Source organism: Danio rerio, chromosome 2, assembly GCF_049306965.1.
Source record: "Danio rerio strain Tuebingen ecotype United States chromosome 2, GRCz12tu, whole genome shotgun sequence".
In the NCBI taxonomy this organism is placed as follows: domain Eukaryota; kingdom Metazoa; phylum Chordata; class Actinopteri; order Cypriniformes; family Danionidae; genus Danio; species Danio rerio.
In genome coordinates, this window is record NC_133177.1 from 57152501 (window position 1) to 57175956 (window position 23456).

Below are 23456 nucleotides of genomic sequence, written 5' to 3' on the forward strand. Positions count from 1 at the left end.
CTTTAAACTATCAACAACCACCACTGAGATATTCTAGCGATCGTTCTTCCCGCTCCGTGGTGGATTTCGGCATAGTCTATTTCACGTGAGATGGCGGGGGTGAGTGGAAGAAACCAAGTCCCGGGGGGAATATTTTCTACAGAAATAATTTATGATTTTTTTTTATATGGCCCGGTACCAATTGTTCCACGGACCGGTACTGGTCCGCGGCCCGGTGGTTGGGGACCACTGCATTTGAGTATTAGTAAACTGTCTGCTTAATATCTGCTGATACTGCTCCTTTAACACATTTAACTGACTATAAAAAACTTTGCAAGTACATGTCAACTTACACTAACCTTAACCTCACAGTTAACTTATAATCTAATGAGAGTTAGTTGGCTTGTAGATGCAATATAACTAATAATGTAACAAACAGACCATCAAAAAGTAAGAGTTTTTTGAGTTATTGCCGCTATAACTGAATGTGTCAGGAATATCGAAAACAAAACCAATGTAACCGCGCTCAATTCTGGCGCCCCCCCCGTATGTACAGGGCCCTTAGTATTTGCCTATACTGCATATGCCACGGGCCGGCCCTGAGTTGGCTCCTGGAGTGTTGTAAATACCAGTGCTCATCTCCCCCCGCAACAGAGCGAATATGAGGTAAATGACGTCAGAACATAATAACCGGTTATGATTATTACTAAAACGATACAGAATTGTCCGTGTCTGCATCGCGGTGCACCGAATAAACGTTAATTTTGACACCCCTAGCATTTATTTATTTATTTTATATAATTGCAGACGTTACAGTAGGCTATTTCGCACTGTCATTAATCTGCAGTTATAATCAACTTACGTTCATAGAAAAGTTAATAATGAACATTTACAAACAAGTATTTATGTGTATAAAGCATCTGTTTTGTGAGAAGAGCTGCTCATATGATTTGTGAACGACCTGTACAGCTTTACTGTAGACATTTATTCAAGCCAGAATGACGTCGACTGAAACTTACTGTCGTACACCATGCCCACCAAAAGGGTACCCTTGGTAGTGGAAACACAAGCCTGATAAAGGTGACCCGTACCGTACTGTACCAGTCAGAGGAAACGGGCCATTTGTTGTCTTCAATTTCAAAAACTAAATTTTAGGCCTTAAAAAGTCTTAAATTCACTAAAATTCACTTATAACTGTAAACAGGTCTTAATTTTCCTGTCCATATAAATATATGTCCGTGTGTGTGTATATATATGTGTATATATATACACAAAGGAATAATCATCATTATTAATCGTGAATAACATTTTGAACAAAATAATCATGATTAGCAGCCCGGGTTGCCTTGGTGGAAAACAGCGTATTTCATTTATTCAGTCAGGAAGACTCTCAAAGCATGCGTCTGTGACCCCAATAGCCGCGTTTCCACTATTGCGCCTAAATCGGGCGAGCCAGGGCGAGCCAAGGCCAGTGGTGTTTCCACTGTCACTTCCGGGGCCTAATCGGGCCAAAGCGGGGCTTTCTTGGGGCCAGCGGCCGGCCTTTTTCAGCCCGCCAAATACCTTGGGCCAAGGAGGGCCAGCTGGGGCTTCGGGGCGGAGTGAAAGGAGAGGCGGGCAGTTTTCTGATCGCACATGAGTACATGCGCTAAACAAATAAAGAAATAAGGGAAAGAAAACATCTAGCCTTATAGTCTGGGGTCTTTTTGCGTATGATCACCCTTATGTTTCCCCTTTAAATGTAAGGCTGCTGCATAAAATAATAAAGTTGTTTTAATTTATAGTGACGTTTTTTTGCTGCGTCCTCCTTTATGTTTTAATAACGCATAATAAGCTTTACACCATATTAAAAACACAGCAGACAGTAAAGGTTTTCGAGAGTTTTTGTCAAGTTTAAAATGTTTGTTTGTGCGCGTTTAGATTCCTGTATGTGTCTGTGTGAGACCGGGCAAGAGCGCTCCTTCACAACTCTGTTATGCCGCGAGCGGCTTTTTTTTTCATTTATTTTGGAGATAATACACAATATAAATACAACAGAAAGACATAAAACTTAACAAATTACGTGCCCACTTTCGTAGACTTTATACAATATAGTGTTATATCTTGATAAAATATCCTAAGCTATATTGAAATATAATTTAAAGAATTACAAATATCGGATATATATAAAATCACATTAAATAAATAAAACAATATAAAATAAACAAAAGCTAGCTATAACAATGTAGGTAGCCTATATACAATACATAAATCAAACCGTTTTAAAGCCACATATAGCCTAACTTTCATTGTACAAAGACCTGTTTGAAAAAAAAGACTTTCGATATTTTCTAAAAGCAATAAACACCGGAGAAGGTTTGAAATATTTATATAAAGTAAATATTTATATAAGTAAATATTTATAAAGTATTTGGACATGATGATATTAATCAAATCGCGCAAACAGTGCAATATTTGGGTGAGTAAAAGCAGAATCTCCTATACCTTTTTTTCTGTCACTCAGTCCTGCACAGCACTCGCTGCTTTAAACTCATCGGGGGAAAGCCCAAACACAAAATGTGTTCTATATCCTCAAACAAGTGTTTATGTTTTTATATGACGTGGTTAAATTTATAAATGAAACTTTAAATGAAGAGCTTTAGTGAATAGCTGCTGAGCGCAACAAATATGGTTATATTTTATTAGGCTACTCGCTATTGTGCTGAAAACTTAACACGACTTCTATCAAAATGAGGATGTTAAAAAAATAAAGGCCATATCGAGTTATAAAGGAGAATTTCTGTGGCTTTATATTATGGATGTGTGCGCTCACTGTAATGGGTCCCTGCGTTTGGCGAGAGTACTCCATGCACAATGCAGTCGGTCGGCGAGTAAACAAATGTAACGAATGGAAATACACAGGTCTGTGCATAAAGACATTTCATGTACTGCTGTACAGTAACGTGTCATTTGTTTCGGTTGTCTTCATTTTAATGGTTTCGTTTCGTGATGATTCTATGGTGTGCTTTGTCTGCCTCATTCCCGCTCAAGTGTGCGGGTTGTGTGACGTTTGATTCGGGGACGTTCTGTGGGCGGTGTTTGCGTGACGCGCTGTGAGCTATCAGCCCGCCAGTGGAAACGCGACATGGTTTTAGCCTCATTTCTCAACCTCCCGGGCTATTGGCCCGGCCCGATTAAAGCCCTGGCTCGCACTGGCCCGATAGTGGAAATGCGGCTATTGTGACCTCCGGTGGACAGTAGCAGACTCCGAAATGAGATTCAGATTTAGAGTTCCACATTTGGTTATTAATTAGCAAATAATATTACAAACTTAAACATTAATTGAGCAGGTTACATTGTAACGACATATCTAACAACATGCTAGGTGACGAGATTTGCAATGTTTGGTTTGATATCTTAGTGCTTATGTTTGTGTGTTGTAGAAGAGAAGCCCGTCGGGTTAAAAAGTCTTTAGGCCTTAAAAAGTCTTAAATTCACAAAAAATTTACTTAAATAACTGTAAACAGGTCTTAATTTTCCTGTCCATGTAAAGCTACCCAACACGCATCCAATCACCAACAATCCATCTCTATAGAACTTTTAAAAGAACGATTAAATTATCATCCTTACAATCATATTTGTTTAAAAGGTCTCTGTGTATTTATAGTCCAAATATAGTGAGGACACTTACCTGGACAGACTGTTGTGCATACATTTAGTATATTGTAGTTTTTAAAGATATCTTTTATCGAAAAATGTGGATGTATACAACTAGGGTTTGCTCGCTTTGACAATTTATTTAAAACATCTGGCTTAGAAATAACGAATTATAATAAAAAAAAAAGAAAAAAGTCCTGTATGTCTGAAATTTCATTCATAACTTTTCACAGTTGCATTGTTGATTTTAAACCAAACTGTATGAAATCCCTTTTGCTTAATTGTTTGAGATCTTTCAGCATGTAGATAAAGTGTGTCACATGCAGTAATGCAAGCGGCAGATGCTGCTCATGCGTCTAGGGCTGATTTCTATTCTGGTGTCTCTTAGAAAAAGCACAAACTCAGCCAAGCGCACCAAACCCCAATGTGTTTTAGCTACTGTCAGGAATGTGCTAAAACAAGTCCAGAGGCCTGTGGGGGGACGCAGGTTTACAGGAAGTGGTCAGAGCCATTTTTAAGGCTGTGCATGAGTGAACTACACGGATCACTGTATTAGGGCATTACTAGTGCTTTATACACTAGCCATCAAATGTTTGGGATCTGCAAAAAGCCTGTTTTGCTTGCAACTGCTGAATTTGTTTGGTGAATAAATTAGTTAAAAATGTATTACGGTTTAGAAACGTTTTTTAGTAATTTAAAATCTAATTAATTCCTTCAAAGGTGCTGCATGCAAGTTTTTGGCTCTTCTAAAGCATACAAATACCATAATATGTTTGTAGATATTTAAGAAACATGCTAAGTGAACATTCTTGTTTATCTGAAAAACAATTGTGAACTCAGATATTCTGCTTTGAAAATGTGTGTTGCGTGCTGAAAAGTCTGTCTTTGTTTTGGGTTTTTTTAACCTACCAAATGCCAATTTAGCCAATTATATTTCAGCTAGGGCTGCATGATTAATCGTGTTATTATCATGATAACGATATTTGTGGCCCACGATCAATAATTAAATATCATCTCGATTTTACAGTATAAATACCAAGCTGTTATTTTAATGGGAGGAGTTTACGGATTGTACCACATCACCTCAAGCTTTGAGGTGACTGCGTCTAGATTGCAAGTGTTTTTTTTTGAGGAAACAATGTTGATCAGGTAGCCTTTGCTTCTGTTTAGTCTAAACTTCCCAAGGCAACACAACAAACCTCATTAACCACCTTAAAATCCATCACTTAGTGGCTGTCATCACTGAGTTAATGAGCTCAGGAGAATTCTGCTTTGCGTTTTTCTATGCATTACTAACATCACTAAACCACACAAAATTTGTTTTGTAAGTTAACCAAATATTTGCAGAGATTCAGCAGTGTTTTCTGACACGTGATGTGGACAGAAGACACTGGATCCAATTGTTTTGATGTAAAAAAATAAAATCCATTATGGTCCTGTTCATGCAAGTATTTTGGTTTGTTTTAGTCAATCTCGTACAACTTTTATTGTTTAAAGGAAAAAAATGCAGTTAAAAGTTTCAGATCAATTAAACATTTTTTTTTAAAAGACTAGCCTATTTAATGCATTAAATCAGTGATTCTCAAACTTTTTTCATCAAGTTTCACCTCAAAAAATAATTTTCTCTGAATGTGCATGCAGAAAATGTGCATGCAGAAATTGGACTAGAGGAATCAAAGTTATTAAAAATTACATAAGTATCTGATTCTTAGTATCTAATCCCTGCCCAGTTTTATTTTCATATTTGTGGCTGTAAAGTTTAATAAGAATAAATATATATATATACACACACACACACACACACACACACACACACACACACACCCATTTATAGGCCCGGGTTGCCTTGGTGGAAAACAGCGTATTTCATTTATTCAGTCAGGAAGGCTCTCAAAGCATGCGTCTGTGACCCCAATGTGACCTCCGGTGGACAGTAGCAGACTCCTAAATGGGATTCAGATTTAGAGTTCCACATGTGGTTATTAATTAGCAAATAATATAAAATATTACAAGCGTAAACATTACGTGAGCAGGTTACATTGTAACGGCGTATCTAACAACATGCTACGTGACGAGATTGGCAATGTTTGGTTTGGTATCTTAATGCTTATGCTTGTGTGTTGCAGAAGAGAAGCCCGTCGGGTTCAGGTTAAAACCTCCCACGCTCATTCATGGCCAGGCCCCAAGCGCTGGTAAGATCAACTCATTCCTGCTTCCAGCATCTCAGTGTTTCTACACACACACACATACACAACACGTGAAAACACTCCAAAGCAGGAAAAATTGGGGAAATTAGTCACACTGTAAAGCTTACTCTTTCACTCCTTTTTTATATTCAATTTTTTTTAGTTTAGTTTGAGTTTTGGTTAAAATTAATTTTACATATTTAATGCACTTGTCGTTTTCTTATGTATTATTTTTTTATGTTTCTTATTTCTATTTAACATTTTTTATTTAGCCTTTAGCAATTTTCTTGAAGCTTATTTTTATTTCCAAAGGCAATATTTCTAATCTTTGGTTTCTGATTGTTTTTTTAACGCTTATTTTAATATACAGTACAGTGGTCCCTTATTAATCGCGGGAGTTACGTTCTAAAAATAACCTGCATTAGGCGAAATCTGTAAAGTAGGCAGCTTTATTTTCCACAATTATTATAGATGTTTTAAGGCTGTAAAACTCCTCACTACACACTTTAAACACTTCTCAGACAGGCATTAACATCTTCCCACTCTTCTCTTGTTTAAACACTCTCAAAGTTCAAACCTTCCTAGAAAAATAAGTCCAGTATTATAGAATAAAACCAAATATCAAAACCTGTTGTCAGGCGCAAACATTCATCACTGTCAGCAAAAGGTTCATAAAGCTTTTTAGCTTTCGTGTGGATAATGTTGACATCCAGCGTAATGTACTTTATCCTGCAGCCACTGATGCACAAAGCGAAAGCAGCCTCCATCCTTAAGGGGGTTGTAAACTGCATGCGCTGCACACATGAGAGTTGAAAGTTACACACGGGACACCCACATTTGCATGTTATTTTCAATAAAATTATTCAGATGGCGCTCTGTGGCACGGCAGAAATATGAACAGTTTCCTGAGTCATAGCTGGTCAGCTGCTAACTTGGGGTGCCGGTGTGTGTACCCTGATTTAAACCTGTTAAATGTAACAATTCTAAAATGTGTGGTGCAGCGCATGCGGTGTGCGACCTCTGGTCTTGCTGTGGACAGTTACAACCCTTCTTGCATCCTTGTCGAAACTCTCACTGTGAGCGATCAAAGATATATCTTTATTTGGCAAGCTGAATGCATTCTGTACTGTACAGGAGACAGGAATGGATTTGATTGACAGTGGCCTGCAGCCAATCAGAGCGCAGAACACAATACGCTGTAAAACAAAATTGAATTGAATTGCAAAAAAAAACCCCCACAAAACTGCGAGGGTACGAAAGGTGAACCACGTTATAGCGAGGGACCACTGTAACACAAATATTTTTAGCATTTTAGTTTTTTTTATTTTATTATTATTATCATTATTTTTTAAAGATTTATTTTTGGCCTTTTTCAGATAGGACAGTATTTAGACAGGAAGCGAAGTTGGAGAGAGAGAGAGGGGTGTAGGGTAGGGAAATGTCCTTGAGGTGGGATTCGAACTTGGGACGCCCTGACGTGCTACTGCACCATTTGTCGGTGCGCTAACCACTAGGCTATTGCACTAACAGTATTTTAGTTTTAATTAACTTTAACACTGGCTTAGAGAGCTGTTTTGTGAAAAAAAGTTGTCCCAATGCATGAGCATTACAGTTAAAATCATAGTTTACCCAATAATAAAATGTACTCTCTCTTCACTCCCTCAAGTGAATCCAAATCTTTAAGTTTCTTTTTTTGCTATTGAACACAAACAAAGATATTCTGAAAAAAGCTGAAAACCTGTAACCATTGACTTCCATAGTAGGAAAAATAAATACAATGGAAGTCAATGGTTGCAGGTTTTTATCTTTCTTTAGAAAATCTTTAGTGTTCAATATAATAATGAATCTCTTAAAGGTTTGAAACAAGTGAAGGATGAGTAAGAGATGAGAAAATAAAAAATTTTTTTGGTTGAACTATCCCTTTAAACCTTTGTATCAGGCACTGGTGTGTGTTTTTGCCCCGTGGTGCTTGGTTTCTGATTCAATCCGTTAGTAGGTTGTTTTCCAGGTGTTCCCAGTCAAAAGCCCAAAGAACAGCAGCGCAGTGTCCTGAGACCAGCCGTTCTACAGGCGCCGGCAGCCAAAACCCTCACAGAGCCCGTCAAGACCAGTATGTATAGCTCCTATAATGCACTCTGCTCACATAATGCTCACCACTTTTTCCCCATTTTGCTCACCACTGCTCCCATAATACACACTGTTGGTCCTATAATGCTCACTGCCAACCTTGACAGTGCAATAAAGTGTGGAGGTCTCCGAATATTTATCACAGAAGCATATGGCATGCTGCGTTGACACTAAATGCCTATGAAGCATCAAGCATGACGGATTTACATATTAAGTCCATGCAAAGATGCGAATAAACATTCAGCAGTGCGATTCACACGTTTGAGGTGGTGCGAAAGACGCGATTTGGGGGAATGAAGCGGTGCGAGTTGTGCGTTTTGCGCAATTGAAGGCAGATTTATTTTTAAAAAAATGAAGGTGATGTTGTTGTTGTCCCGAGGGGAAATCCTCTTGCCGACAGCAGGCAACAGCTCATCAAACTGGGCTCTGCTCAGTCTGAAGCCCCACTGAAAGCCTCCATCATCCAAGTATAGTTTCTGGAGGATTTGATAAACTCACAGAGCTGTGCGCATCTCTGAAAGGATCCAGTGGACTCAGACGCGGCGCCAATCTAATCTACGCTGTTTTTCAACCTTCCTAAAGCACATAAAGCACAACTACTATCTCAATAAAATCCATGTTAGCCATTTAGCATGAAGCTAGATTCACCGCGAATCCGCATCTATTGTGAAGTGAATTTGACGCGCAAATGAAGCGAGTAAACTCAAAATGTTCATGCGTCTATTTATACGTGAATAGCGCGATTTATTCGCACATGCCGCATCTGGTGTGAACACAGCAATAAAAGTTTCGAAATCAATCTGAATGGTAAAGTGGAATAGTTTTGTTTGAATTGTACTATTTTTTAAATAAATTGAATTGGAAAATTATATAGTGTCGATGTATGTGTATATGTGTATATATAATGGTGGGCCAAATTTAAAGGATACCATAGGCCCTAGTTTGTGCATCTCTGATCTAAACAGTGTTTTAAACATGATAAAAGTGTGTTGAGAAAGTGACATGGTTGGTTTATGCTGTTGTTTTCTTTCACAGACTCCAGCTGTGGGACGAATGGAGTGGGAAAGTTTGGAGATTCGTCATCAGAGAACCGATCCATTTTCCTGAACAACACAGAGAGTTCGGACAAATCACCGGTGAGGACGTACAGCACAAACATCTGTCCTGACAAATAATCTGCACTCGTGACATGCTGTTTAGGACATCACCTGTGATCAGTGCTCATGCTGGTGATGACCTGCCGCCTGGCCATTCATTACTGATGACGGATAAATAAACATGAGAATAGAGTCGGAAGGAAACATTTTAGATGTAGTTAGATTTAGTTGCAGCAACAAAAGGAAAATTTTAAGGATTTTTTCTACAATGCCATTTTATTTTTTTATGCATTTGTTTACGTAACAAAAAAAAACAACAATATATGTATGTTTTGTACTTCACCTAAATGATTACCTAAATGATTTACCATTGCTAAATGCCAAAATAATGAAAATTTTTTTAAAATTAATTTCTAGACAGTCAAAAGTTTACACACATTTCCTTGGTATTGTTTTAGCTTTGCTTTTAAACTGCATAACTTTGTTCAAATGTTTTGGGTATCCTTCCACAAGCTTCTCACAAAAGTTTGCAGGAATTTTGGCCCATTCCTCCTTACAGTATTGGTGTAACTGAGTCAGATTTGTAGGCTGTCTTGCTCACACAAGCTTTTTCAACTCTGCCCACAAATTTTTAATAGGATTAACATCAGAGCTTTGTGATAGCCACTCCAAAACATTCACTCTGTTGTCCTTAAAGCACATTTTAACCAATTTGGCAGTATGCTTAGGGTCATGGTCTGTTTGACAGACCCATTTGTAGCCAAGTTTTAATTTCCTGGCTGATGTCTTGAGGTGTTGCTTCAGTATTTCTTCATGATGCCGTCTATGCTGTGAAGTGGACCATTCCCTGCTGCAGCAAAACAGCTCCACAAAATGATACTGCCGCTCCCATACTTCACAGTTGGGATGGTGTTCCTTAGGCTTGTAAGCTTTCCTCTCTGTCCTCCAAATGTAACACGGGTCATTACGGCCAAACAGTTCTCTCTTAGTTCCATCAGACCACAGGACTTGTCTCCAAACATTTTACTTTTTCCCAGTGTAATTTAGCAAATTGTAATCTGGCCTTTTTGTTGATTCTGGCTTGTTGATTTTTCCATGTTGTCACAGAAGGAAGCAGTGTGTTTGAGGTTTTCCTTAAATACTATTCTACAGTTTTGCCTCCAATTAACTCAAATGTTGTCAATTAGCCAATCGTAAAACTTCCAAAACCTTGACACCATCATCATCATCTAAGCTTCAGAGGCATAATAATCTTATTGTCTGTAAACTTGACTTTTAAGAAAAGTTATTATAATTTCTCAAAAAATATCTCTTAAATTAATTTCCAGAGTTTAATCCTTTTTTAAAGTAATTTTGCATTCAAATTTTTCGGCTTACTTTCAAATGATGCTATTGTGTTTGTTTTACAAATTTAATGTGGTTTTTATTTTACAGATTTATTTATTTAAATTTTTTTTTACTTAGTTTTGGAAAAGTCATGGAAATAAGTTGAGCAAGTATCTGTATACTTGAATATAGGGCTGAACAATATATTGTTTGAGCATCGATTATCGCAATCTGTGTATCTGCAATAGTCACATTGCAGGAATAGATTATTTATTAAAGATGAAAAGATAAAGATATTATTGTATAAATTTATTTATACATTGATAGCCATGTTATTTTACGTTTGATTGTTCAATTCCTATATTTCAATACTGTTAAACTCAAAGAAAACTTTTATTTTTGCTCTATTGTTTTTTTTTTATTACTTGTAATTTATTATATTTTTATGCACCACATAGAAAAAGACTTGATCACCGCAGTCGATATAATTAATGAAATATTTTCAAAAAGGGCTATTTAAATCAACTGATGAAAATATTTTCATTTCGCAGTGTATATTGCAGCAAAACAAAATATCACAATTTAGTGTTGTCATGATATTGGAATTTGAACAGCCATTTCCCACTAACATTTCAGCACTGTTGAGTGCGTTCTTAAACAGTGCTGATTTGCCATTGTGTTCACGTGCTCAAAAGAAATGATCGACAAAATAATAAATTATTTCTTTTTTGTAAGCTAAACATCAGGTTTTATTCTACAGATTTATACATTTTTTAAGTTAAAGTTAAAACATTTAAAATAATTTAAAACATTGGGATTTTTTGTTTTAAAATGAAAATAAACATTTTTGAAACAGCACTTTTTGTTATTTTATTTCTATTTCTATTTAATTATTTTTATTGTATTTCTTTTCAATGAGAAGAAATGCAATCAGTTGTTCACAGAATAAGACCAAAGTTAAATTTTACTTAAACGCAAAACTATGAAAAGTAAATCCTGATAAACTGAGAATTTTCAAATGATGTTTAAAATGTCTCTTTTTTTTCTTTTTTCTGTTTTTCAGATAGTGTATTTTCAAATAATGTTTTTTATTTATGTTGCATATTTGTAATATGGTCGTTTTGTATTCATATTTGTGGTGTTTTTATTTTATTTTACTTTATTTTATTTTATTATATTTTACAAAAAACTACTATCTGACCGACCAAGTTAAGCCTTTAAATTGCACTAAGCATTTGTAAAATAAGTAGTAAAATATGATGTACTGTTATCATGACAGACAAATTATTAAAACATAATTTTAAAATGTGTTTGATACAAATTTTTATTTCTGTTGACAACATTTTTATTTTAAAATGAAAATAAATGTAATCATTAGTTCACAGAATGACCAAAAATTAATTTTACTAAAAAGTATAACTTTAAATCATAAATCCAGAGATAAACTGAGAATTTTCAAATAGTCTCTTACATTTTTTTTTGTATTTATTTATTTTAATTTAGTTTTTAAATACTGTATTCTCAAAATAATGTTATATATTTATATTGCAAAGTTGCAATATTGGACTGACATCATGTTTTATTATTATATATTTTTTTTTACACCATGGCCTATTTGTTTTGTTTACCCAAATCACCAATAGCGCATGTATTTGGACTGTGGGGGAAGCAGGAGCACCCTGAGTAAACCCACACCAACACGGGGAGAAGATGCAGTCTCCTCACAGAAATGCCAACTGACCCACTCGAACAAGCAATCTTCTTGCTGTGAGGCGATAGTGCTAACCACTGAGCCACCGTGCTGCCCTGACATCTTACATGTTGGTAAAACTGCGCATTAATTGTTTCTGTGTGTGTGTGTTAACAGAAGCGGGAGAAGGAAGGAGAGGAGAACGGAGGTGCACAGAAAGACGACAGCAGTCAGAAGAAGGATGGTGCGGTGGACTCATCGTTTGTGTTTGGCCAGAATATCAAAGAGCGAGCGAAGGTCAGCTCTGACTCATTCCTCTCATTCTTTATCCAAAGCAGCAAATTGGCTCCACATAGGTTCCCTCGGCGTGTGTTTGTGTTTATTTCTCAGATTATGTTACCGTGTTTTTTCCTCCACAGTTGGAAGAAAACAGCACGAACAGCGACTCAAAAGACTCCACACAAGATCCTGGCAGCACCAATTATTTTTTGCAGTACATGGGCAGCTCCAGGTAACTGATTTTTTATATTAATGTACAGGGTTCATACTGTAGCACACAGCTGGACGATATGGAAAAAATGCAATCTCGATTAATTCTTTCCCATATTGAGCAAAAACGACATATGCAGTTGAAACCAGAAGTTAACATACACTGTATAAAAAAAAGCACATAACCATTTTAAAAAGTCAGATGTTAATGTGACCAAACTTTTTCTCTTTTACGTAAGTTAGGATTATCAAATGTGTTTCTGTTATGCTTAATAGCAGAATGATGAGATATTTTTTGAGAAATTGTTATAACTTTTCTTGAAAGTCAAGTTTACACACAATAAGATTATTACGCCTCTGAAAAAGCTCAGATGATGATGATGGTGTCAAGGTTTTGGAAGTTTCTGATTGGCTAATTGACAACATTTGAGTTAATTGGAGGCACAACTGTAGAATAGTTTTTAAGGAAAACCTCAAACACACTGCTTCTTTCTGTGACAACATGGAAAAATCAACAAGCCAGAATCACCAAAAAAGACAGATTACAATTAGCTAAATTACACTGGGAAAAAGAAAAATGTTTGGAGACATGTCCTGTGGTCTGATGGAACTGAGAGAACTGTTTGGCCGTAATGACCAGTGTTACATTTGGAGGACAAAGAGGAAAGTTTACAAGCCTAGGAACACCATCCCAACTGTGAAGTATGGGGGCGGCAGCATCATGTTGTGGGGCTGTTTTGCTGCAGGAGGGACTGGTCCACTTTACAGCATAGACGGCATCATGAAGAAAGAACATTATGAAGAAATACTGAAGCAACATCTCAAGACATCAGCCAGGAAATTAAAACTTGGCCACAAATGGGTCTTCCAAACAGACCATGACCCTAAGCATACTGCCAAATTAGTTAAAATGTGCTTTAAGGACAACAGAGTGAATGTTTTGGAGTGGCCATCACAAAGCCCTGATGTCAATCCTATAGAAAATTTGAGGGCAGAGTTGAAAATGCTTGTGAGCAAAATCACAAATCTGACTCAGTTACACCAATTCTGTCAGGAGGAATGGGCCAAATTTCCGGCAAACTATTGTGAGAAGCTTGTGGAAGGAGACTCAAAAGATTTGAACAAAGCTATACAGTTTAAAAACTAAAAAAAAAAACAAGGGAATGTGTGTATACTTTTGACAGAAATGAATACAAAATTCTCAAAAAAACAAACAAACTCATTATTCTGGCAGTTAGCAAATGTAAATCATTTAGGTAATCCTAACACACCTGAAATAGTAAACGTTTAGTATGATTTATCATCAGACATTTAAAAAAAAATGGTTATGTTCCTTTTCTTAGTGTGTATGTAAACCTCTGATTTCAATTGTATTTCAGTATCAGTTGTTAATGCTTCCAGATTTAAAAGAGTACCCCAACAATGACTGAAGCCACAAAAACGAGAGGGTCCATTAAATAGAATGACCTTTTTTTTTGTGGTTGATAATGCTTGACGAGCGCAAATTCGTTACATCTCTAATATCAACACACTTCTAGATTCTCATTGTTGCACATTTCTCAGCCTCTGTTACTCTTTACCTCGCACTTTTGTGTTAACATTTATTATTATTTATTAAGGATATGTGTTTTCACATTCTGATTCCAATGCCTGATTATTAAACTCTTAAGCTGACTATAAATAGTTAAATTCAATTCAATTCACCTTTATTAGTATAGCGCTTTTACAATGTAGATTGTGTCAAAGAAGATCATAGCAAATTAAAGCAGTGTCAGGGCTCAACAATAAGGACTGCCCGATGGCCCGGGGCCAGCGTGTGAGACGCTCAGGACTGACCTGATCGGGTCACTGCTGCCTTGTTGCTAAAGTTTAATTTGCCTGTGACTAGTTGTCAATTGCGTGCAAATACATTTTTAAAATTGAGAAACAGTTCGTATTTTCAAGCCTTCAAATGCTACCTTCTCGGTTTTCCTTATCTGATTGGATGTTGTGAGCACGTTATTAGTACAGCGAAGAGACAGCAACATGGCGGTAACATCAAATGATGATGCTAAAGGAAAACATTTGTTTCTAACGTCTTGGAAGCAGACATATACCAGGGTACACCACAACTAAAAAAATATAAGTGATCTTTTGTACAGTTTGCCGTCAGTTTGGCAGGTCTTTAGCCGTCTTTTGTTTCAAAACACTTAGAATTTTGCTCATTACACATTTATAATTTTTTAAAAATATTTAAATTCTATATTTACAAACATTTTGACACATTTTATTTTTATTTGTGGCTAAGAAATAGCTAGTAACTTTTTTTTTTGGTGGGGCCAGTGAAAATATTGTCAGGGCAAGTAAAAATCTGAACCACTGGTTCGATTGGGCCAGTAGAAAAAATCCTTAGCGTTGAACCCTGTGTGTAGTTCAGTTTTCAGAGTTTATGTTCAGTTTAGTTTAGCTCAGATCAGTGTGGTTCAATAATCACTACTGAGAGTCCAAACACCGAAGAACAATCCATCGATGCGCTTAAATGAAATATTTTAAACACTAAAATATATTGTGTTATTTGGAAGCGTTCACTTGCATTGTGATGATATTATATTGTCTTAAAATGGTCTTAAAATGACAGGAACGTCATTTATCGCAATATATTTTGGTGCAATATATTGGACAACAAAAAATAGACATCGTGACAGGCCTAGTGTCACAGTGTATTTGTTACCGGGAGTAGTATAATCTATACTTCACAATGGAATTATAGATGTTATAGTGTATATCCTTCACAAATTTAGTGTATTCATTTTTGTCTAATAAAAAGAAAGGACTGTTCAATAGACATCTGTGAATCTGTCTGCGTTTAAAGTCTGTCTCCAGTGTGATGTCCTGTAAATCTGCTTCTGTTTGTTCTTACAGCTCCAACAATGCCACCAACAGCTCGGATAAAGGATCCAAGTTTGTTTTTGGCCAGAATATGTCGGAGAGAGTGCTGGTGAGAGATGCTTTTGGGTGCAAACTGTTCAGCTTTTAAAGGCACAATATGAACGATTTGTTTTATTAAAATGTTCAAAATCCTCTGGAACAGGCATGTCCAGACTCGGTCCTGGGGGGCCGGTGTCCAGCAAAGTTAAGTTCCGACCCCAATCAGACACAGCTGGCCAAGCTGATCAAGCTCTTACTAGGCAGTCGGTCCTCCAGGACCGAGTTTGGACACCCCTGCTCTAGAACAACAGATGTACAGTTGAACTCAAAATAATTTGCCCTCTTGTGAATTTTTCCCAGATGATGTTTAACCGAGCCAGGAATTTTTCACAGTATTTCCTTTAACATTTTTTCTTCTGGAGAAAGTCTTGTTTGTTTTATTTTGGCTAGAATAAAAGCAGTTTAAAATTGTTAATAAACAGTTTAATGTCAACGTTATTAGCCCCCTAAGCCATATTGTTGGTATACAATGACTTGCCAACTTTTACAATAAGCAACATTAAAATGCATTCATCGGATTATTTTGTAATCGTCAGAGGTGAATAAACAATTTTTGTGTAAATGTTTTTAGAGCCCCCCAAAAGGAGGAGAAGTGTCAGCAGAGGCCAGTAAAGAGGTTTCCGCTCCAGTATCAGAGCCGTCATCACAAGAGGCCACACCGGAGAAAAGTAGGTGGCATTTAGTAAACATGACAGATTTATTTTCAGTGTATTTTGTACTCCATGTAAATCTATGTTCTTTTATATATATATATATATATATATATATATATATATATATATATATATATATATATATATATATATAAATTATATTATTAGAAATTATATTATTTTAAATTATATTATATACATTTAAATTTTTTTATTGTTTCATATGAAATGAGTAATAACAAATTTTATAAAGTACCAACAATATTGCAAATTATTATACAGTGGTCCGTCGTTAATCGCAGGAGTTACGATTTAAAAATAACCTGCAAACGTTCATCGCTGTCAGTAAAAGGTTCATAAAGCTTTTTAGCTTTTGTGTGGATAATGTTGGCATCCAGCGTAATATTCCTTTTGCTGCAGTCAGTGATCCACGAAGTGAAAGCAGACTCCATACTTAAGGGGGTCGCACACCGAATGCGTCACGCACATGACAGTTGGAAGTAACACACACCAGATAAGCACATTCGCATGTTATTTAAAATGAAATTATTCAGATGGGGCTCTGTGGTGCGGCTGAAATATGAACAGTGTCCTGAGTCGTAGCTGGGTACTGCAGACAGCCTCCGACTTGCAGCGCTGGTGTGCGTACCCTGATATAAACCTATGTTTACAATTCTAAAATCCATGGAGCGGCACATCCAGTGTGGAACCACCTTTACGATGGTTTTGCTGCGGACAGTTAAAACCCTTGTTTGAACTCACACTGCTAGTGATTGAAGATATGTTCATTTGGCAAGCTGAGGGCATTCTGTACTGAACAGGAGACACTGAGGAGATTGATTGACAATGGTTTACAGCCAATCTGGACGCAGAACAAAATGAAATGTCATACTCAAAAAGTATGTCAAATTACATTCAAAATAAAATCCGCAAAGCTGCAAGACTGCAAAATGTGAACCGTGTTATAGCGAGGGACATTTGTATAGCAAAATATATAAATGCATAATATATGTCAGTTTTAACAAATTGGTGTTTGACAAACTTTTGTAATAAGATATTTAATAAAATTTTAAATATGAATACAACAAAAAAAGTTTAATGAAACATTAAATTATAACAATTTAACAACAAAACCATTATAAAACATTGAATATCTTAGTATTAATTATTATTATTAAACTAATTATTTACATTAAATCATCAAAAGCATTACAATACAGCATTATAACAAAAATCTTTGATAAAATGTCAATAAAATTCCATCAGAATAAAATATATAAATACTTAATATATGTCGGTTTTAACAGATTAGTGTACGACAAAATATTGTTATATAAGATTTAAAATAAAATTCAAAATATTTAAAAGTATACAACAATGAATAAAAGTGTATTGAAACATTAAATTATAAAATATTTAATATGTTATTGACACATTATTTACATTAATTACATCAAAAGCATAACAATTATTGGTTATTGGTGTAATAACAAAATTATTTGATAATATTTCAATAAAATTCCATCAGAAAAATAAATGCTAATGTATAAGATTTATAATAAAATTATAAGTGTATACAAATGATACGAAACTAAATTGTAAAAGTGTAATGAAACATTAAATTGCAACAATTTAACAAAACCATTATAATATATTTAAAATTATAGTAATTATAACAAATTATTAACATTAAATCACCAAAAGCTAAACAATAAAGCATTATAAAATATTATTTGATAAAATGTCATTAAAATTCCATAAAAAAAAAATATGCTGATATATAAGATTCATAATAAAATTATAAAATAATTAGTGCTGTCAATCGATTAAAAAAATTAACTAATTAATCGCACCTTTTTAAAAAATTTAATCGCGATTAATCACATTTAAAATACTGAAACTTGTAATTTTGGCTATTTAAATGTAAAATTAATGTAAACGCAAGACTAAAAATATTTAAATTCAAAATATAATTGTTTAATAGAATTTTTGTTTAACTTGTAACACAGATTTCTTCATGTAAACAACATAACCACAATAAACCATCAAGATCCTGGCTTGACAGCCATATTTATTACAGAAATTAAAACACAGGCATGTTAATGACATTTAAATTTCAAAACAATCAGTGCCAATAAAGAAAACATTGATTTCCATGTTGGATTCTAAGTGGACTGCAAAAAAATGCCAAAATACAGGAATTGCAGATATGGAAAATGAAAAATTATAATAATAAACTATAGAATAAAAACTGTTGCACTCACTGTAAATTTTTATTGCTGTGAGTTGAGAACATTAATTATAGAGTAGAAACAATTTTGCTTAATCCTCCTTTACATTTATCAAGTTGCTAAGACAAGGAGTATCCTGCAAGTGCACAGAGACTCCCAAATGCCCGCAAATGAATGATAATTTCTCACAAACCGGTCTTAAATACATTGCACACCCCTCTCGCCCCTACTCAGATACGTCGCTCACTCCACCCCTGACACAGACACACACACAACGCGCTGCAGACGTTTTGGCCCCAACGGCCTTCCATACTGGAGCGACTCCCCTCAGATTCTACACGCATAATCACGTTCATCAAATTTGCTTAAACTAAGCGTCCTAAAGTATTACTGTATTTCACAAGGATTCTGACACAACAACGCGAAGCATACACTTTCGTTGCGTTTAATGAGGAAACACGCTAAACTTGGAGGGCTCATGCTGAAAGGCAGAGTAATGCCCTGTCTTTGACAGCTCGCAACTTCACCGCAGACTTTCTGAGTACATTCACATAAGACACCAATACTCCGATTTTAATATGATTAAGATAATACTCTTATTAAAAGTCTACCGTGTAGCCTAAGCAGCGATTTTATTACCTTAAAGGAACACAGAGTCACGAAATGCGGAGGATTTTCTTTCTGTTCACCATGCGGTATCAACTTACAACAGAAGTCAAAAGTTAAAAATGAAACACCTGAAATTGCATGAAACTTTGGAGAGCCTGGTGATGCGACTAATTGTTTTATACTGGAACTTGCCTTCAAAAAGTGCTTCCTTGGTCTTATCCACATTTATTGCATGTTGAACACAGGTCCACCACAACAGGAAGTAAAAAAAAAACCTGCAACTGTGTTAATTGCATAAATTTTTTTTCAGCGCTTTAATTATTTAAAATTAATTGCATGCGTTAACGCGTTAATTTTGACAGCATTTTTCTTGCCAGTTAATTTTGTTTTAATGAAACATTAAATTCTAATAAATTAACAAAAGCATTTTAATACAATCTTTAATAAATTAGCAAATAATTTACATATCAATAAAAAGCAAAACAACACGACTTTGTAACAAAATATTTCTTCTTATAATTCTTTCAGATCAATAATTCATAATGTATAATAAGATGTATAATGCAATTATAAATGCACAAATGATACACAATTAAATCAAAGTAGAATGAAGCATTAAATCACAAAATATGTCACTGTATCAGATAGAATCTGATACAGTAACCTCAACTCTTTCTGCATGTTGAGGAATGAAGTGTTTTTTCCTCTGTTTATTGTCAGATCACAGTGTGACAGAGTCTCTGGAGGAGTCAGCGGCCGCGTACACCAAAGCCACTGCCAAGAAGTGCATTCTGGAGAAGGTGGAGGTCCGTACGGGAGAGGAGGCGGAGAGCAACGTTTTGCAGGTCAAACACACAGTCTAAAGAAATTACTACAGAAAATAACCTCAACTCTTTCTGCATGTTTTAAAGTTTAACCCTTTCACACTTATAATTACACCGATGTGAGCAGCCTCGTAATTAACATCTAAAATTAAAATAGAAATGCACAATTTATAAGTGTTTTCAATTAAAAACAGACCGGTATTTTTTATTAACATGACGTATGCATATAATAAGGTACAGTATATGTCAAAAACATCAGTGCAATATCAGACAGCACCCGTGAGAACAGCACAGTTATATCGTTAACAGACTCATCCATGTCAAGCAGTGCGTGCGACAAAATTTTGGCTGATGCGCCTAGATTTTTTAAGTTAGGAGCACCGGTGCTACCAAGCAAAAAGGTTAATTTCGAGCCCTGCTAGCACTGTACGATATTGGAATCGGTTTTGATGGTATTTGATGGTTTTCTATAGAGTGTAATGCTGTGTTCAAACCGCACGTGGCATGTGCAAAAAAAGAAAGATGCTCAACCAGTTTACTTGCTTCATTGGCACGTTAAATTCGCTTTATTCGCGTGTCAAATTCACCTCACAATAAATGTGGATTCACGTTTAAAAGAGTAGCTATGCTTTAGGAAGGCTGAAAAACGGTAGATTCATACGGTGCCATGTCTGAGTCTACTAGATCCTTTCAAATGTGCTGCCAGATCTGTGAGTTCATCAACTCCAGAAACTGCCTGGATGATGGAGGCATTCAGCAGTGCTTTGACTGAGCCGAGCCCAGTTTGATGAATTGTTATAAGGTGTCGGCAAGAGGATTTTCCCTTGGGACACCAACAACAGGCCCTACGTCATAATCACACCCCTACAAGAGCAAGCTCCTGATTGGATAACGTGGCACGAATGTCGACTGAAGTTCAGATTTACCAACGTTTTATGTTTTATTTACATTTTTTTATAATTTTTTTTCGAGGTTTTCATCTTAAATAGATAGGAAAGTGTAGAGTATTGACAGGAAAGCATGGGGAGCAAAGAAAGGAGAAGGATCGGCATAGGACTGCGAGGCGGAAATCGAACTCGAGTTGCCGTGAACACCGGAGTACATGTGTCAGTGCACTAACCCCTACACCACTGGCACTGACCAGATTTTCCAACGCACAAAACGCTCAACTCAAAGCAAAATGCTTCATTTGTGCGAATCACGTCATAACAGCATAACAGGATTCAGGTATAAAAATTAAATAATCACAGTGCAAAAACCTTTACTTTTGCTTTGTCTTGTTTCTAGTCCAAATTTTAAAAAATTCTTCAATTAAATAAAAATTAAATAAAATTTAAATAAAATTAAATAAAAATATTGTTTTGTTTTCAACTTTTCCTTGTCAGTGAGGCTAGTAAAATAATCTTATTTTCGCAAATGAAACGAAAAAAAAAAAAAAAAAAAACAGACTATGAAACGAGAATTGAAAAAACGAGACAATTTCATATATATATATTTCTGCATAGATCTGCATAGATTTTGTAGCTCCTGGTCAACTTTACTTCAGGCTCAACATTGCATATCTTGCTATTGACTATTGTGGATGATCACATCGCAATATCAATGCTGAAACAATATATTGTGCAGCCCTATTGTATACTAAACAAAGGATCCAAGTTTGTTTTTTGGCCAGAATGTGTCCTAGAGAGTATTGATGAGAGATGCATTTGGGCTTTTTTTTTGGGATTATGTACGGTTTGTTTCATTACAGGGTGTGTACGTTTGACACCCCTTTTTTCAAAGCAAACGCAAGTTCATCAACATTGGAGTGCGTTGAGTGCACTATTCTGTGCTCTTGAATGGCTGTATTTAAATGTTTCTGTTGTATTTCGTCTGATACAAATAGCCAAATTGTTTATTACTGCAAATCTTGTAACTGCAAAATCTTGTACAATGTAACCTGCTCACCTAATGTTTATGTTTGTAATATTTATATTATTTGCTAATTAATTACCTCCTCATGTGGAAGTCTGAATCTGCATCTCATTTTTGAGTCTGCTACTGTCCACCGGAGGTCACATTTTGGTCACGGGCGCATACTTTTAGAGCCTTTCTGACTGAATGAATGAAATGTGCTGTGAAATATAGTTGGCTAAAGTGACTTTGGGCGGCTTATGCAGTGTTTAGACTGCATGATTTTCAAAGTAGTCGTGTCACAGATGTTTTCACACTGCATGACTAGCTGGGCTAGTGTTTCGTCGCTGCTTTGTTTACACTGCAAGATGGATCGGTGACAGGGGCTTTCCCATTGCATGACTTTACAATAGGAACAATCGCTGACAACTTCGTCCAAACTACGTCTCACAACCCAAAACACGTAGTATATCTTTTGTTTTTAACTACATAACGAGAAAGAAGTCTTTAATGGGGTAGAAAATGTACATATTTGCTCACCTGGCTTTGAAGGAAATTAGCAATTTCTCCTCAACTTTCTTTTTTAACTTTCTGTATGAAACGTCAATCAGACACGGGTGCTCCTGTCAAACCTCCACTAGTTTTTCTTCCATTTCTTGGGTCCGAATAAGCCAAAAATGAGCGCTTTTAACTTCTCTTCCAACCTCCCGTTGGCCTGCAGGCACACACACAAACGCACAATTATTTTCCGTCAAAACTCATTTCTCACGGCATGATTTGAATCGCTGACAGCTCCAGATATTTAGCAAGCCAAATATCTCACAGGCATCAGCGACTCATCTGCAATTCTATCAGATCACGTCTTTGATAGTTCATACTGTGTGAGTGTCACTCACCGATTTACCCTTAATTTCAGGCATTTTTTGGCGATTTCTCAACCTGTCGGTGAGTCAAAATCGGGGCTAAAGTCATGCAGTCTGAACTCGGCATTAAAGGGGACCAAAACAAAGACAGACGTTCTGGCACACATTTTCAAATCAGAATATCTGACTTCGTTTTTGTTTATCTGAAAAACAAGGCTGTTCACTTAGCATGTTTCTTAAATGTCTGCTATATACATCCTATGGTATTTTTATGCTTTAAGAGTTGTTACGATTCTTGATGGCAATTTGTCTAGGGTATTAAAAGGAGTAACATAAAGATGACCAAAGAATAAACTGATGATGAAGAATGGCAAGAGAAAACACCAAACAACACATTAGCACCGCAAAATATTTATTGCTCTCACATTATTTACAATATTTACAAACAATAAGATAAAGTTGAAAACAACCAAGACAAACAGGAGAGGGAACTGAAGTTTGCGCATACAAACCAAAGAAATAAATATAACAAAAACATTCCCCTAATCTCCTCCCCAATCCAAATAAGAAAATAACAATATGAAAAGAGAAGCGCCCTGAACTTACTCTAACTAATAAATAAAAATACAAAATTAGCACACTTCGCTAACTAGTGTCTATACATAAATAATCCAGCGTGCAAATATATATATGTCACGTGACTTACTATGTTGTTCTAGATCTCCCTTGTCAAGTCACAGAAGGTTTTTGAGTGGAGCAATAGCGGGCTAGAGATGTAGAAACACTCGTCAGAACTCTCAAACAAATCTCACTCAAAGTCAACAGTTAATCTCACTCAAAGTCAACATCAGTAAATCTCAATCAAAGTACACATCAGTAGCAGCGA

The 23456-nt window shown here is 35.8% G+C and overlaps 1 protein-coding gene across 3 annotated transcripts in view; it reads left to right on the forward strand.

The window, feature by feature from the left end:
• The window catches only part of ranbp3b (RAN binding protein 3b), a 59807-nt gene that overhangs the window by 29622 nt on the left and 6729 nt on the right, over positions 1 to 23456 (forward strand). Inside the window, exons 6-13 of one of the 3 annotated variants that reach the window (XR_012385839.1) lie at positions 5742 to 5807; positions 7798 to 7911; positions 8964 to 9064; positions 12219 to 12338; positions 12461 to 12552; positions 15432 to 15615; positions 15714 to 16165; positions 19711 to 19835. Coding sequence is in view for 2 of the 3 variants with exons in the window: in NM_200690.1 (NP_956984.1) it covers positions 5742 to 5807; positions 7798 to 7911; positions 8964 to 9064; positions 12219 to 12338; positions 12461 to 12552; positions 15432 to 15507; positions 16069 to 16165; positions 19711 to 19835 (791 nt within the window). In the remaining variant the exon portion in view is untranslated. 3 annotated transcript variants of the gene reach the window in all.